Consider the following 15,098-nt stretch of genomic DNA (forward strand, 5'->3'; position numbering starts at 1 on the left):
TTTCTTCTTTGGCCTTGTCATGGTAGTTGGTCAGCTTTGATGCTTGTAGGTAAATTTTATAACCTTTGGTTGCATCCCAATGTCGGACACCGGTGAACGTGACACCCGCCAAGACTTCCTTTGCCGCGTGCTGCATTGTTACAGAAAGAGAAACCGTTCATTCTTCTGATGTACCTGTTATTAACGGGTCTTACCTTTGCTGAAATGTCAACATGATGATGCAGATTTGTAAGAAGTAAAAATTCAAGCTCTGTCAGGTCTGTCCTCAAGACGAGAAGAAAACTTTTCAAATGCTCGTTTGTTGAACGGAGGTCGGATCAATCTGACGCATTCGAGGAAGTCGGGAAATCTGAACGCTAAGCGGCTTTCGTGACGCAGCGTCAAGGGAATTCATCTCAAGTTCAATTTTAGAACAGATTGTTAGCTGAACTCGCTGCAGATGTCTGTTTAGAAATTAATAAGAAGCTAAATCGTTGTCAGAGCCGGGATGTCATTACGGCGGATTACGTTCCGCCTGCTTTTGCTCTCCTCACGCACTATTTTTCCTGCATGCGCCGCTGATATGTGATTTGTCAATATTACTCGGACTACAAGCGTAGTTCAAACGGAAACAAGAACACTTTCCTGACGTCGAGATTAGTTGCATCCAGACAGCAGTAGGCTAGATGTTTCCTTCTTCTCAGTCTCTGTGCTAAGCTGAGATTCCCCTATGCTGGCTGGAGCTTCATAATCATTAAAGTCTCGACAAAAAAGCAAATTAGAGAGTTTCCCCTAACTAGTCCAAGGATTGTTATGCCTAGCACTTGTTAGGCTCTGACAAAAGGTGGAAATATTTACCTGGTTGTTTGCAGTTGGTCATCAATACATTCCATACACACATTAACAAGCAATTGGGAGTTATTCACAGTTAGGAAAGTGTGCAATCGCTCTGAGTCCAGCTAATGTTAGTCAGTAAATAGCTCCAAAGCGTGTGCTAAATGCTGCTTAATCCATAATGTTTATTTCCTTTTTTCACACATAAATTCACGAGAGAACTTGAGGGAGCTTTTGTGCAGCGTTGTATTAAACACATCATTGACCAGTCTCTCTGGGCTCAGCAGTTGTTGCTCATTAAGTAGCTAGATTAATGTGTACGCTAACTTCTTGTTAAACCACTGTGGCTTATTTCCTGTTTCACTAAGCACACTATTTGTAAATTAGACAGCTGTTGAATTGCTGGAGGGCTCCTTTAACAAAGCTCGGATCGCTGCTTCCACTCGCCGAATGTTTTTGTGCTGAGCTAAGCTACTATATCTCAGACCAATCTGAATCCTCAGAGACAGACGCAAAAGCTCTTCTCTAAAATGGCAGAATTCTCCTATAAGGCAGAGAGAGGGAGTTCTGTGTCTGTGTTCGGGGTTAGTGTCAAACCTTGGCAGGGGACACGGTGAATTCATAATCAGTTTGGCAACCCGGCTGCCCTGGTAGGTCTCAAATGTCACGGTGCTTATGTGTTATTTCCAGGTGGATGAAGGGGGCATCAAAGCCCTGCTGGAAAACTCATGGACCACTTTCATGAAGGCCCGGGTGATGTGCGGTGCAGGAAACACTCAGCAGCAGTACAACAACATGAAGCAGGCGGTGGTGCTGACAGCTCAGGACAAGAGGGCCGGGGTCATGTACGGCCTGTTTTCCAACGCATGGTGAGCTGGAACACATCGTTATGACTTAACCTCCCCCCTGTTTTTTACATTACACTGTAAATTTTATGTGTACTTCCGTTGGTCTGGCTAAGACATAAAAAGTTATAAAGAAAGAGCACATTAGTTGTGTTGGATGAAGTTTGAATTATTATTCTCTGAAGATACTCGTCAACGTCTCTACAAAGACAAAGGTTTTATGGTGACCTTTAGGTTGCCGGGGCTGGAAGAAGAGCAAATGTGCACGCCTTTCACATCTCAACTACCTCAGGGTGTGCAGCTGTGCATCACTGTGTTCATAGTTATGCATACGCTCTATAATTTGTATATAACCCACGTCATTGTGAGCCAATTTGGAGCCAGCCGTGGCACTATTAGACACTCAGATGAACTGCTCCAGACATCCTAAAGGAGATGAGGGGACGTAGAAGAAATAACAATAAAGACCGTTAAGTGTGGCAGTCAGGGGCAATCGATGGGTCAAGCGAAGCAGGAATTTCACCCCGGAGGCCATGATGCGAGCCTGCTGTGAATCAAAAAGTCAATATTGAGTTATTATTTACTTCCACATTATGATGTGCTTTCAAATCTCACTGAGTATTTTTTGTGCCTAAACTTAACCAAACAGACAACTTCAGGTTTACGACTTGTTAGAAACAGACACGACCGTCTGTATCTCGAGGGATGAGAAGGAGATGGACATTTGTAAGATTACATAAAAGATATCTGATGAACTGTTTCATGAGGAAATGTTGACTTATACATGCAATAATTAAAGAAACAGCCATCCCGTGCACATTTCATACTAACTTTGGCTACTACACTGGGAGCAATTTAAGGTGTCTTGACCAAGGACACTTCGACATGAGGGGGCTGGGGATCGAACCACCAACCTTCCAATTGTAAGATGACCGACCCTACCACAGAGCCACAGCCGTCCCCTTGGACTTCTATCTCATTTTGTTTGACTGAAACAAGCTGATAATGGGTTAGGATCTCACAGCATCCATCCATTATCTATACCACTTATCCTGTTTGGGGTTGCAGGGGGGCTGGAGCCTGTCCAATTGGGCGAGAGGCGGGGTACACCCTGGACTGATCGCCAGTCATATACAACACCATATATAGACACATATTCATTGTATTGATTAAAAGTCCAGGAAGTCTCACATGTCCCTGAAACTTTTATGGCAATAGTTGGAGATGAATTACACACAGAAGAACGGGTCGATATGGAAGCTCATTGAGCGTCCATAGTAACTTGATAGCTACGAGGCTACATGTTTATTGTTCACATCTTTGACTGCAGATGAAATCTGACAGGAAACTATTTCTAGCTTGTTCAGCTGCTGTGTTGTCAAACATTCTGACAGAATAAGGCACAACACATCACCATCGGTAACCAATACACACTCACCACGTCTGGATAGCAAACACTTATATTGTGAAATGATTGCACAACTTTTACACAGTAGTTTGAACAGCAGCCAAAACACATGTCTGCCATCCTTCTTGAATATGAAGAGGCCTCCAATTGATTGCACTCTTGACTTTGCATTCATGTTTTGTGTTGTAATTTAGTTTTCAAGGGCAAGAAAAAGTATGAATACAATAACCCAGTAGGACTAATGTTAATACTTTAACATTAGTTCATACTATAATGTTAGTATTAGGTCCAGGTTACATGAATTATCTAGCTGGATTTCTGTTATCGATATAAAAAGAAGTGGATGACAGTGACATGCTCACAATGTTAGCTGAAACACTGATTAATAAACGTCAAAGGCAGAGAGTTTGTAAAGAGAGGATCTGGAGGCGTCTTAGGCTGCTGCAGCGCCAGAGACAGGGTGCCTACGCCAATTTATGCTGTTTCCTGATTGGCTGAAGTGAAATAGTGACATCATTCAGTTCTAAAACTGCATTTGGAGATTTGACAAGTCAAATCTTCTGCAACTCCACGCAACGGCTTCAGACGCTCTGCAATTAACCCGTTCACACCGCTGCAATTTCCTCTGCAACATTTTAAAACTGTTTTGTTGCGTCGTGAATCATTGATCTGAACTGGGCTTTTATGGCTTTAAAGCATCACACTGAATAACAATGGAGGAGAGCAAACATAATCCAGGGTTCAATATTGACTTAATCATCAGACTTTATTTACTTATATTCAGAAAGTCTGAATATCAAGTCAGGCAGCAGAAAACCGAGCACACAAATATTGCACTGGAAACAAACTGATAACAAAGTAAAATATACTAAAGAAGAAGCCAGTAACTGACACTCATCCACCCACACAGCAGTAAACAGCACATACCAGCAGCACCCCCTGACACGCAGACGCATAATACGCACACCCACACACACACAAGTTTCATCATATCAGATTCGGAATAAATAAAGTTTCTTGTCAGTGTTACTTTCTGTGTCTTTTAACTGTAGCTGCAGTTTTTCTGTGGGAATAAGAACGAGGCAGATAATCATGAGCAAAGTTTGCAACATATGCTTCGGCAGGATCAGCTGTCAGATCTGATAATACAAGAAGAGGACAGATTGTGGTGTCATTTTCTGCAAGACGGTGCCAAAGATTTCTCTAATTGTCTAAGAAATACTGACTCACAGTATTAATTACGAAATACAAGTCAGTGATTGTCAAACTGCAAAGGAGGCATGTAATAAGATGTAATTAGTGATTTAGCAAATTGAACACTGAAAATTGAAAACTGAAAACAAATGTTGCAATCTGATGATCTGACCATCGTTTGATTAGTGCTGATTTTATTTTCAGTTACATTAACGAATAACAAAATCACTAAACAGTGAACTTATTTTGAGTTAAGTTCTGAGTCTTAATTTAAAGGAAGCAGTTGTGAAACTGGCAACAACACTGGAAACACTGGCTAAAACTAAACCAACCGCATGTTAGTGAAGAGAGAAAACGTTGAGATACCATGAACAAGGTTAAAGGTTAACATTAGGTCCCCATAGGAAGTACGGTGCTGTAAACCATAAGAGATTTTGAAGTAAAACGTGGCCCAACAGTAAATTCATTTGTACTTAAAATGTTGTATTTGCAACGCAGATTCTAAAATCCTCACAGCTAGAAGGTTCCTGGTTTGAATCCCAGTCCAGACGAAGTGGGCCTTTCTGTGTTATTTTAAGTTTGTGACGTTGTTGCATAAGTATGTAATGAAACAAACATGACTTTCACCCAGGACGCCATGTTTTGAGTCCCACGTGAAACCAAACACAACAGTGACTTCCTTTAAGACTCGTGTGCAACGTCACTCCAGTGCATTAAGACTGAAGTTTGTAACATTAATTATACGTAACGTGGCTTAATACCATCGCTTATGTTGCTTAAATATCTAACATCACGTATGTAATATAACTGAATTAATACCAAAACCTAACTAGTGCTCACATTTAAACCCAAACCAAAAACTTTTCCAAACTTAACCAAGTAGTTTTGGTGCATAAATCTATCTAAACTTTGACTGTTTCAAAACCTCAACCATGACATTTCTGTGGGTTGTATTCGAGCAAAGAGACAATCAGCCTGCATTGTTACATCTGTTGGAGGACTTGCTCAAAAATGCAGTTTTTTTTTTCTCGTGGATTACGGGTAAATGTTTGAAAGATAAAGAAAGAGAAAGAGATAAAGAACATCTTTTTGTATTCAACATAACACCAACGTAAGACCTAGTCAACTGTAGTCAAAGATATAGTGGGTAGACATTAGATTGCTTATTCATTTCTAGCTATGCCCCTGCATGTCCTTCATTCCCTCTTGGCCTGCTTTTATTGTGGTAATCACTCCTCTCTCTGCCTTTGTTCAGGGGAAGAACAGTCATCTGTGCCTACTCCATCGAAGATATTGACCAAGCTTTCTCTACGTCTAAACTGAAGGGCTACAGCAGCCCATTCATTGGCACCCGCCCTGGGATGGTAAGATAAACCAGCAAGGTTTTTCTTCCTTTTATTTGTCGCAGCAATTGGAAAAAACGGTGCTTCGATAAAAAGAGAAATTGCATGAGTAAGCCTTTATTTCAGAAGTGAATAGATTGAAGTGCTACGTTTGAATGGCACGAGTTAATAAAAGAAAAGCAATTTTGAATTCTTTTGTCCAAGGGCATTTTGTTTATTCAAGAACCCAGCCTGTTCTGAATCGATTACATCACTTCTCCTCTCAGTGTGTGCGCAAAAACTCGACAGCGGGAGGTCACAACGACATCAAGAACCTCGGGGTGATCAGATACCACCCAGAAATAGAGGACGTGATTCGGCCTGTCGGTGTGGCTCCGCTTGACTTGCCCACGGACGACCAGATCACACACACTGTGGCGGACATTGTCCTGGCGGTCAACGATGAGCACTACAGCGTCCTGTACCTCGGCACAGGTACGTGTGCATCTATGAATACGTCAACTGGGGGCGATGCCTGGGTCAAATAATGCAGGTCTTACTCAGGAGACTTTGGTTTGTTTCCTGTGTGATACGGTAAGTCAACTTTGTCTTTTTAACCCACACCAAGATGTTTTTCCTTACCGCCTAAATGTTAACCACGAATTCGAAAGCAAATACTAGACCAGCAAAAGAGGCCGTGACAAAGAGATATCTGATGACCTGGGGATGAGAATGCCTTCGATATTCAGAGGATTACCCAGAAAACATTGTGCATAACTTTTCAAAAACTGCTCAGTCACGACATATCGTTGCTTTTAAAAGTAGCTCCAGCAGAATTACCTAATAGCACATCAAGGAGACACAGAGGAACATTATCATCCCACTGGATGCTGTTTGTCTTTTATTTTTGTCTTGTTTTATCTCTGGTTCGGTCTCCACCCTAATACAACAGTCCCCAAGGTCTGAATCAAAAAACATATCGACTCTTTGTCTCGTTCTCAACCTTAGCTAGTTGCTGACGTTGCCAGGCTGCGGTTTGGTGCTGGGCATGTGGCGTCAGAGCTCTCGTTGCTTGTTGGAAATGGGATTGATGACAGTGCTGAGACCGAACCAGACATTAAATGTGCTCAAAAACCTAAAAAAAAAAAAATGAACTGAGGAGAGGCTAAAAAGCTTTGTAGAGCTGCAGAAATCATTCTCTGTGGGTTTGTTCCTATGACAACTGCTTTCACAAAACACATAGTGATGTGGTTAATAGAAAATACTGACTGATGCTGCTTTATGGCCTCACTGCTTCAACCTCAATAGTCTGAATATACTTCTGAATCCTGCATCTAAGAAATTACGTTGTTAGCGTAAAGTTATAATAACCAAATATATGACGGCCCAAACTGCAAGAAGGTTTTACACATCTGTTTATTCTGGCAGCAAGATTGAACAGAGATATTCTCTGCGACTGATAAAGATGCATGTCAGTATTTGCACTCATATATCAGGGCAGGTGAGTCATACAATCCAAGGTTCTCCCAGTCAGAGGCAAGCAGGAGGACAAATATAATAAAAGACTTGCTGGGCATTTAATCAATGCCTTTATAGGTTGCAAAAACAATAAAATCTAAGCTGAAGGATGCACTAAATGTTGTAACTGAGGCCATTAATAGTGGAAAATGTGGAAAGTTGACACAAGGTCAGAATCTATTCTGTTAAAAAATCCATTCAAATGATTGCTGCCTCTTTGCACGACTCTTTCTATTTGATCAAAGCAGCGATGCTGAGGCGCTGCCGTTGCCCATAGCAGTTACTCCAAAAATTGCCTTGTGCCTCGGGGAGATTACTATGGCAACCATCACAAGTCATATGCTGGAGTGTGTATGAGCGTCTCAGCATCACTGAAGTTCACAGAAAGACGAGTCAGTGTCATCTTCCTGAGTACAATTTCTCGCTCCTGCAGTGCCTGTACATGCTTGTCATTCATCAGGCATTTCTGGGTTGGCTCTTATAATAGCGCAGAGAAAACAATCTAGTGTTCAAGAAGACAGGATGATGGCCTCTCGCTGTGGGCTTTACTAACTGTGTCACTAAGGATGGAGAGCTATGAACAGCCCCTGTGGTGGCCTAAAAAGAAACTAGAGCAGTTTAAGTGGCGCTGGTTTCCGAGGCCGGAGTAACAGGTCACACTGGCGATCTGCTGTTCAACCGTCGCTGAATGTTTCCTGTTGTTGTTCAAGAGCAGGCGTCGGCATGTGAAGGAACACGCCGTCCCTCCTGAATATTTCTGCTCTTGTGATTTGTGAAAAGAAATGTACAAGGCGAACAAAAGCCCTCTGAACTTTTCTGAATTCCAGTTTGATTGCCTCTTTTCTCTCCTCTTCAATATTGCATCACCTCCACTTCAGGGCTGCTGCTATAAATATTCACAGCCTTGTAACAAATCAGGCTCATCAATCTGCATAATTAATTTCAAACATGCTCTCGTATATCTCTGCAAATGATTGAGAGCGTCTCACTCCTTAAAATAATTTAATCTTTAGTGAGTGAAGCAGACACACAGGCAGCTCCTCCTGATGGATCGTTGCATTAGAGCAGTTTAAACCAATCAGACGAGTGGAAGTGAGACAGGGTCTACCTCAGGACCAGTGACAGTGAAATCGAAACAGATGCATTCTGGGTAGCCCTGGGACATTAGTCTTCCCCGGCGACAGGAATTCCAATAAATATCCTTCTAGAAGACGCTGCTCGGAGATACAAACCGCACCGTTAATCTTTGTGCAAGAAAAAGGAAAGGCAGATATTAGTGTGGCAGCCTGCAGAACAAATAATACTCTGGGTGTTCAAACAATAAATATCTTTGAAGGGGATGAGATCACCTTCCATTGGGCATATTCTGTGGAAGAAAAAGTCAAGGCTTAAATTCACAACTAATCTATTTAGTGCGCTTTAATTAGACTCTGAGGCATTCTTCTTGTTTGGTCTGGTTAATTCTTCTGGTAAGAATCTGTCCACCATAAAAGTTTGTTGGATGTCTGCTTGGTATGTCTGAGAACATATTAACATCGGTGACAAAATGATGCGATGGCCAAAATGAAAATGATGTGATGGCCATGGCCAATGGCTCCATTACTCTTTATTCTTCTTGCTGTTGCCGCTCTGTTAGTTGGACCTCATTTTATCTTCAATGTAAAGAGATCATAAAAGAAAACTGCAAATGTTGGTGGGCGGAAACAATAACAAAACAGTTCTTGATCCGTGTTCTCCTGGGCGTAGGTCCTGTCTCATTTGGCCCATCCATCGCCCCCGACCTCTGCATTAAGGAGACTTTCTCTGTCTTTCTACCACATCATTAACAGCAGTTAGATCTGAGTTGCTATGATATACCTCTGACGGGTTTTAAAGTTCTTTAGATCTAGTTGAAGGTCTGGTGAGCTCATGCCGATGCTGAAGGGTACCTTGTGCGTTTTAGCCGCTATTTGATGCCTTGGAAATAACCCTCAAATTCCACAGGGTCCGTCTCCGGCGCGTTCTGTGTGCGCCCCGACCTCCGGAGTCGATCCCGCCCATTCAAGTCAATGCTCGTGATTCCACAGTACGCGTCACGGGCCATCTCCGGCGCGTCCCAGAAGCTTCTCTCTGCTCTGCTCCGCCCCGGGTCTATTTTTGACGGAGGCCGCCTCAAGCACGCGTCAAGCTGAACAGAGCAGATCGTTCCAAACAGGAAGTCACACACGAAAACAGCATACAGCATCCGATCATTTCAAAATAAAACACACCTGTACAGACCGGAGGCTGCCTCCTGTTTTTTTCCGTTTTCGTAACAACAACACACTGAAATCTTGAAAAAAGAACACTTTTACTTAAGTCGTGTACTCAGCCATGGTAGAAGCACAAAAATCACAGAATGATCTCCAAATGAGCAGATAATCAACCTCGGAGGTGCAAACTGAACTGTTGTTTGTGTTTTGCTCTGTTTAACGTTGATGTTATCGCGTGATTTCACAATTCTCGCGCAATCTTGTGATCTCATGAATCCAGCTTCTTTAGGCAAGCGCTCTGCTGCGCTGATGATCAAACACACTTCCTGTGGGCGAGGCCCCGCGCTGCCTGACAGACCAGAACCGCGGTGCAGACGTAAGAATGGGTGAAGCACAGAATTTGGGGGGGCTCTAGGTTGTTCTGCCATTAGCTCAGTAGCTAATATAGTAATAGAGTTGAGTCTGTGTTGATAGGAGAGCCGGCAGGATAGGAGTGTGTGCACAGTTAGCTGTGAACTAAAAAGACCAAGCAGGACTTTGCAGCCGATCGAAACGTCAGTAAATGAGGTGTCAACGAGGTCTGATAGCCTCCAAGCAGAGGATGAGATTAACCTGCATATAACAGCGACAGTAATGGACCTTTATTACTGTCAAGAAAGTCATGTCGCTGCCTGACACGTATTTTATATTTCACGCTGGATGCCTCTTTTGCTTCTGGTGACGCAATATGCCCACATTAAGCTGCCATAATGATGTTTGTCTTTACAGCAGTATTGCAGATTAAAAAGAGCAACAGTTTGTGAATTCTTTGTTAAATAAATCTATCACACGTAGCATCCAGAGAGTGTAAAATGTTAAAATGAGAGCGGGATCATTTAAGATTTATGTAACCTGCTCTGTTTGTGAAGTGAATATTAAACAGTCCCATGCAAAATTAATTTAATTAAATCTTGAAAATAACTCACTCCAGGTAACCTGTGGAGCTTTAGACCTCTGCTCCCTCTCAGGAATAACAGTTCATCTATAAGCGGATCTCCTTTTTTCTATTTTTCTCTCTCAGCTGATCTTTGGCCGCTCAACACTTCAGCTGAAGTAGAATGACTAGACTGTGGGTGCCATGCACAAGGGCACCTTGTTGGTGGCTGTTATGAAAGTACATTACTCATCTAATTTCCTCCCCACCCACAGAAGCACACATCTTGTTTATTCGACTCACAGCTGTCTGGTAAAGAGATGCACTCGGAGGCTAAAGGAATCCACTTTATAATGTTGACCCAGACCAAACCGACGGGACGGCGCCTTCAGTTTGCAGAGTCCTAATTAGCTAAATATGTTAGCGTGAACTCCGAGTGTTTAACTGTCTAACTGCTCTCGGTGGGACTTGCAGTTTGACAGAACGCCGCAGGTTTTGACAAAGTGAATTTCTCTGTGTTTTGATCACCTGCCAGCAAACAGTTCAGTAGAATATATGCATATAATATTCAGCTACTTCAACAATCTGTCACCTTTCAAACACGGCAGACACTGATGTTTGCTGTGAGCAGGTTGCAAAACTACTTTAATGCTCAAGGTTAATTTTGAATTACCAACAATCCTTTTTATTTAGCTGGTTGTGACCTGATTTCTGCAGACGACGCTCAGGAGGAGCTTGTTATCAAGTATTATTAGCAGCATCGTGGTTGTGGTGATTCGTCTCTCTCTGATAAATGTCCTCCTGCTTGGGTTTCATGTCCCAGCTGACGGTTGGTTTTCATTGGAGTCTTTTTTTGGATAGAAGTCAAGTTGATTCTACAGCAGTGAAAACTAGTTTAGAGACAGCGCTGGATTCTAAATCAATGATGTGTCTGAGGCAGTGCAAGAACTCGTCCACTGGATGCTTAGGCCGATGAAATGCTGACTCTGACTCAGATTCAGTGCTCCCTGATTGGGATGTACACCGTTCTAATTAATCCATCAATCCAATTTTCATATATAGCTACTAATCATAACAAAAGTCATCTCAGGACACCTTACGCTTTATTTAAAGGGGGGGTATTGTGCTAATTCCAAGCTTCATATTTCACTCTGTGATACCAGTGCAGTAGCTCAGCATAATTTACAGTTAAAACACCTCATTTTTCTCACACTGGTGCTCTGTGCAGGCCCTCATACAGCCTCTGTCTGAAACGACTCAGTCAGTGCTGTCCCTTTAAGTAACCCCGCCCCTACAAGCCAGCTCTCTTCCGATTGGCCTGCTCTCAGAAGCCTGCTGTAGAAAAAAAACTGTGTGAAACCTGGCGTTCACAGCAGCCTGCAGACTGAGCTGAGCCTGGGGATTACTCCAACATACTGTTACCTACAGATCTAAAACTTCACCCACGTTTAGTCTGGACATCAAACATTGTAACATTATATGACTTCAAATGTGAAACAGCATAATACCCCCTCTTTAAAGCAGCTGAACTATAATCTACAATGAGCAAGCACAACAACAACGCAACACAACACTGCGCAACAGTTATTGAATTATTTTTTGTTGAATGCTTAAAATATTATTGAAGAATATGTCCAAAATGTTTGATGTCTAATCCTGAGGTGTTCCCAAGAGGTCAGAGGGATGACTCATCGAGTGCCAGCTTGAATCATTCATCCATATTCTATACAGCTTATCCTGTTCAGGGTCAGAAGGGGGCTGGAACCTTTCTCAGCTGTCATTGGGCGAGAGACGGGGTTACACCCTGGACTGATCTCCAGTCAATCACAGGGCTGACACACAGAGACGGACAACCGTTCACACCTACAGGAAATTTTAGACTCACCAATGAACCTAACGAGCATGTCTTTGGACTGTGGGAGGAAGCCGGAGCACCCGGAAGGAACCCACACATGCACGAGGGAGAACATGCAGACTCCACACAGAAAGGCCCACTACGTCTAAACTAGGATTTGAACCAGGAACCGTTGAGCTGTGAAGCAACAACACCAACCGATGCACCATCAGGCAGCCCCAGCTAGAACCAACAGTACTGAATTCACTGCAAACTCTACAGACGCTGATGTTCAACAGCTTAAAGACATCTGATGCCTGTCTGCGTGTTGTGTCAGGCCCCGAAGGACTAAAGAAAAAAAGTAGCATAGCATGTATAAAAGGTTGTAGAACCTTATGAGCCAGAGTAAAACTGGAGCACGAGTCTCTGAGGCTTGGGACTGTTGGAAATAGAATAAAGGAACGGGCAGCAGTGAAAGATTTCTTTCCTTTCAGTAACTCACAGACAGATTGACCAGCAGAAGAAGCAGAGCCGCTCGGACCGGCTCGGTCATGGAGGAGATACAACAGAACGCTGCCCTCAGGGATGGAACAAATGTCAGAGCGGTACACTTGTTTCGAGCCGACTTTATGTTCCAGATCAGAGGCTGTTTTCTTTTCAGCACATGACATCGAGGTGGCAGCAGCTTAAAGGTTAGAAAGGGAGACCAATGGGGCTCCCAGCTGGTGAAAATATGAGTTTGTAAAGGACAGTAACTCAGTGTTAATGTGTAGGTTGCACCTTAGAGAGATGTGAAACAGAGCTTGTTAGCAAACGAAGGTGAGATTTAGCCCAGCTGGAGGAGTGTATTTGTCCAACAGTCAAAGCTTTAGATACTAAGTGTTCAGCTGTGTATTAAAGGTATTAAGGGAGGTGCTAAATGTAAAGGAATGTATCTGCTCAGCAAACTCTGCCTGGATAAATAAAAGCAAAAACAGATTCTCTCAGCAGATGCAGCACGAGTTCAGCATTGTCACCCTTTTTGCTCTCGGAACGTCTTGCTGCTATTTTTGTGCTGACACATCGTTTTGATGAAAGGGCTGAAAATAGCTGTAGACGGGATTAAAGAATCATACGAGAATAAACTGGTTGAAATGGGGAGCGTTATCTGCAGAGGAAGAAGAGTTGAAGTTTATGAAAAATGAGACGGGGGGGGGGGGGGTTCAGGACAAAGTGACAGGAAGAGTCTGACTGCATAATTAGAAATGTGAACGTGCCTCATGCAGGGAGCATTCAGGAAATGAAGATGTGGGATAAAAAGGTTTCACTGTAATCACATTTTCACAGTGGGGGGACGTAAAATAATCTGAGACGTGACAAAAGATGAAACAAGTTGGAGCGTGTTCCTGCAGGGAGCTTTTAAATCTGTAAAGTCATTATTTGGAAAGGAGTGAGCCGTTGTCTGAAGGCAGTGATTTAAGTAATGCAAATAAAAAGGTGAGATTTGCATGTTCATTTCCCTGCAGACGAATGAAATACCCCAAGAGCACCAAAAAGGTATAAGGTAATGAGGAAATATTGAGCAGTGCCCGAGACTGTAAACAATCAGTGAGAGTGACTCTGCTTTTAGCTGTCTCGTAATGTAATAGCCCATTACATAAAACAGTCATCGCTCACAGCCAGAATAATGAGTCCTTTTTAAAAACCAGGCTGCGTGCAAGACGGAACTATTGACCAACTGTGCATAATTGAACCAAGGTGTACCGAACTCCAGCACGACTGTGACTCTGTTGAGCAATCGTCCAGAAAATTGGAAACCCTGTTCATGAAGCAGACTTCATTTGGACCGACTGATAGTTAGAGCAAATATCCACATAAACACGGTGCTCATTTCATTTGTTCATTATGTTTCATTCTTCTTCCTGATACCTGGACTTGCCTTTTGTACAATACAGAGTACCAAATGGATAACCTTGCTATAAAGTATATATAGCTCCGGAAAAACATAAGAGACCGCTCCAAATGTTCCTTAAATCAGCATCTCTCTCTACGTGTCGTGGCCGGCCTCATTGAAAACCTCCTGAATGTGATCAAGAGGAAGATGGACGGTCACAAGCCATCGAACAAAGACGAGCTGCTCCAAGAGTGGAGGAGAGCATGCAGAGATGCATGAGAGCTGTGATTATAAACCAGGTTATTGATCTGTGAACTCTTCCTGAGTTAAAACATTCTGTTGTTTAAACATGAAAATCAACTTTTTGTTTTCTTTGCATTATTCCAGCTCTGAAAAACATCTTTTCTTAACCAGTCGTCATTTTCTGAAAATAAAAGAGCTCAATGAGAATATTTGATTTGGAAGCAGGAAAAACGTTGTTTACAACTAAAACAAAAGTTCATTTTACACAAACCCAAACCTGTAAATGGTAGAACCAACGATTGTAGCAGCGATATATACTGTACTAACTTTAGTTTTATGGTCTGGCCCAGGTTTCAACCCTTTGTAAAACATGATCAAACAGAAACAGGAAGTGAATGCCAAAGAACGTTCTTTTATAATCCACTTAGAAAGTCATAACTGAAACAAGAAGGTAAATAAATATACAGCCAACTTCTTCCGGAGATACATCTCTGACTCATCTCTTTCTTTTGTGTCCCAGAAGAGCTTTGGAAAAACACATGAAACTACTTTATTCAGTGTTTTTACAGATTTTATTTGCTGACATTTTGCAAGCTCTGACTAACGTTTGCACCGCACTGTTATTTTTCTTTCCTCTTGTCATGTGAAGCTTTGCGTTCATGCAGGACGCGGAAGTCATACGCCCCAGCTGTAATCAGCCGACAGCCAGCTGATTGAATCATTGTTTCTAATCAGTTACACACCAATCACAGCCGCTTCTCACAACGAGGCGGCCCATTTAAATGCAGCTTCCTTCTCACTCATCCCTTCTACTCACATAGCTGCTGCTGCTGGCAATGCTTTGCCTCCACCACCCCAGCCTCCTCCTTTGTAGTCTGAAGCCTTTTACCAACTCTATATTCAG

The 15,098-nt window shown here is 42.6% G+C and overlaps 1 protein-coding gene across 1 annotated transcript in view; it reads left to right on the top strand.

The window, feature by feature from the left end:
- LOC138584499 (semaphorin-7A) overlaps positions 1-15,098 on the top strand; it is a 49,643-nt gene that overhangs the window by 23,735 nt on the left and 10,810 nt on the right. The window contains exons 8-10 of the mRNA XM_069656749.1: positions 1,504-1,682; positions 5,516-5,624; positions 5,870-6,077. Coding sequence (XP_069512850.1) covers positions 1,504-1,682; positions 5,516-5,624; positions 5,870-6,077 — 496 coding nt within the window. The remainder of the gene's footprint in view (positions 1-1,503; positions 1,683-5,515; positions 5,625-5,869; positions 6,078-15,098) is intronic.

Source organism: Semicossyphus pulcher, unplaced genomic scaffold (genome assembly GCF_022749685.1).
Source record: "Semicossyphus pulcher isolate SPU_LCO1_2020_fin unplaced genomic scaffold, fSemPul1.0.p SCAF_9, whole genome shotgun sequence".
Taxonomy (NCBI): domain Eukaryota; kingdom Metazoa; phylum Chordata; class Actinopteri; order Labriformes; family Labridae; genus Semicossyphus; species Semicossyphus pulcher.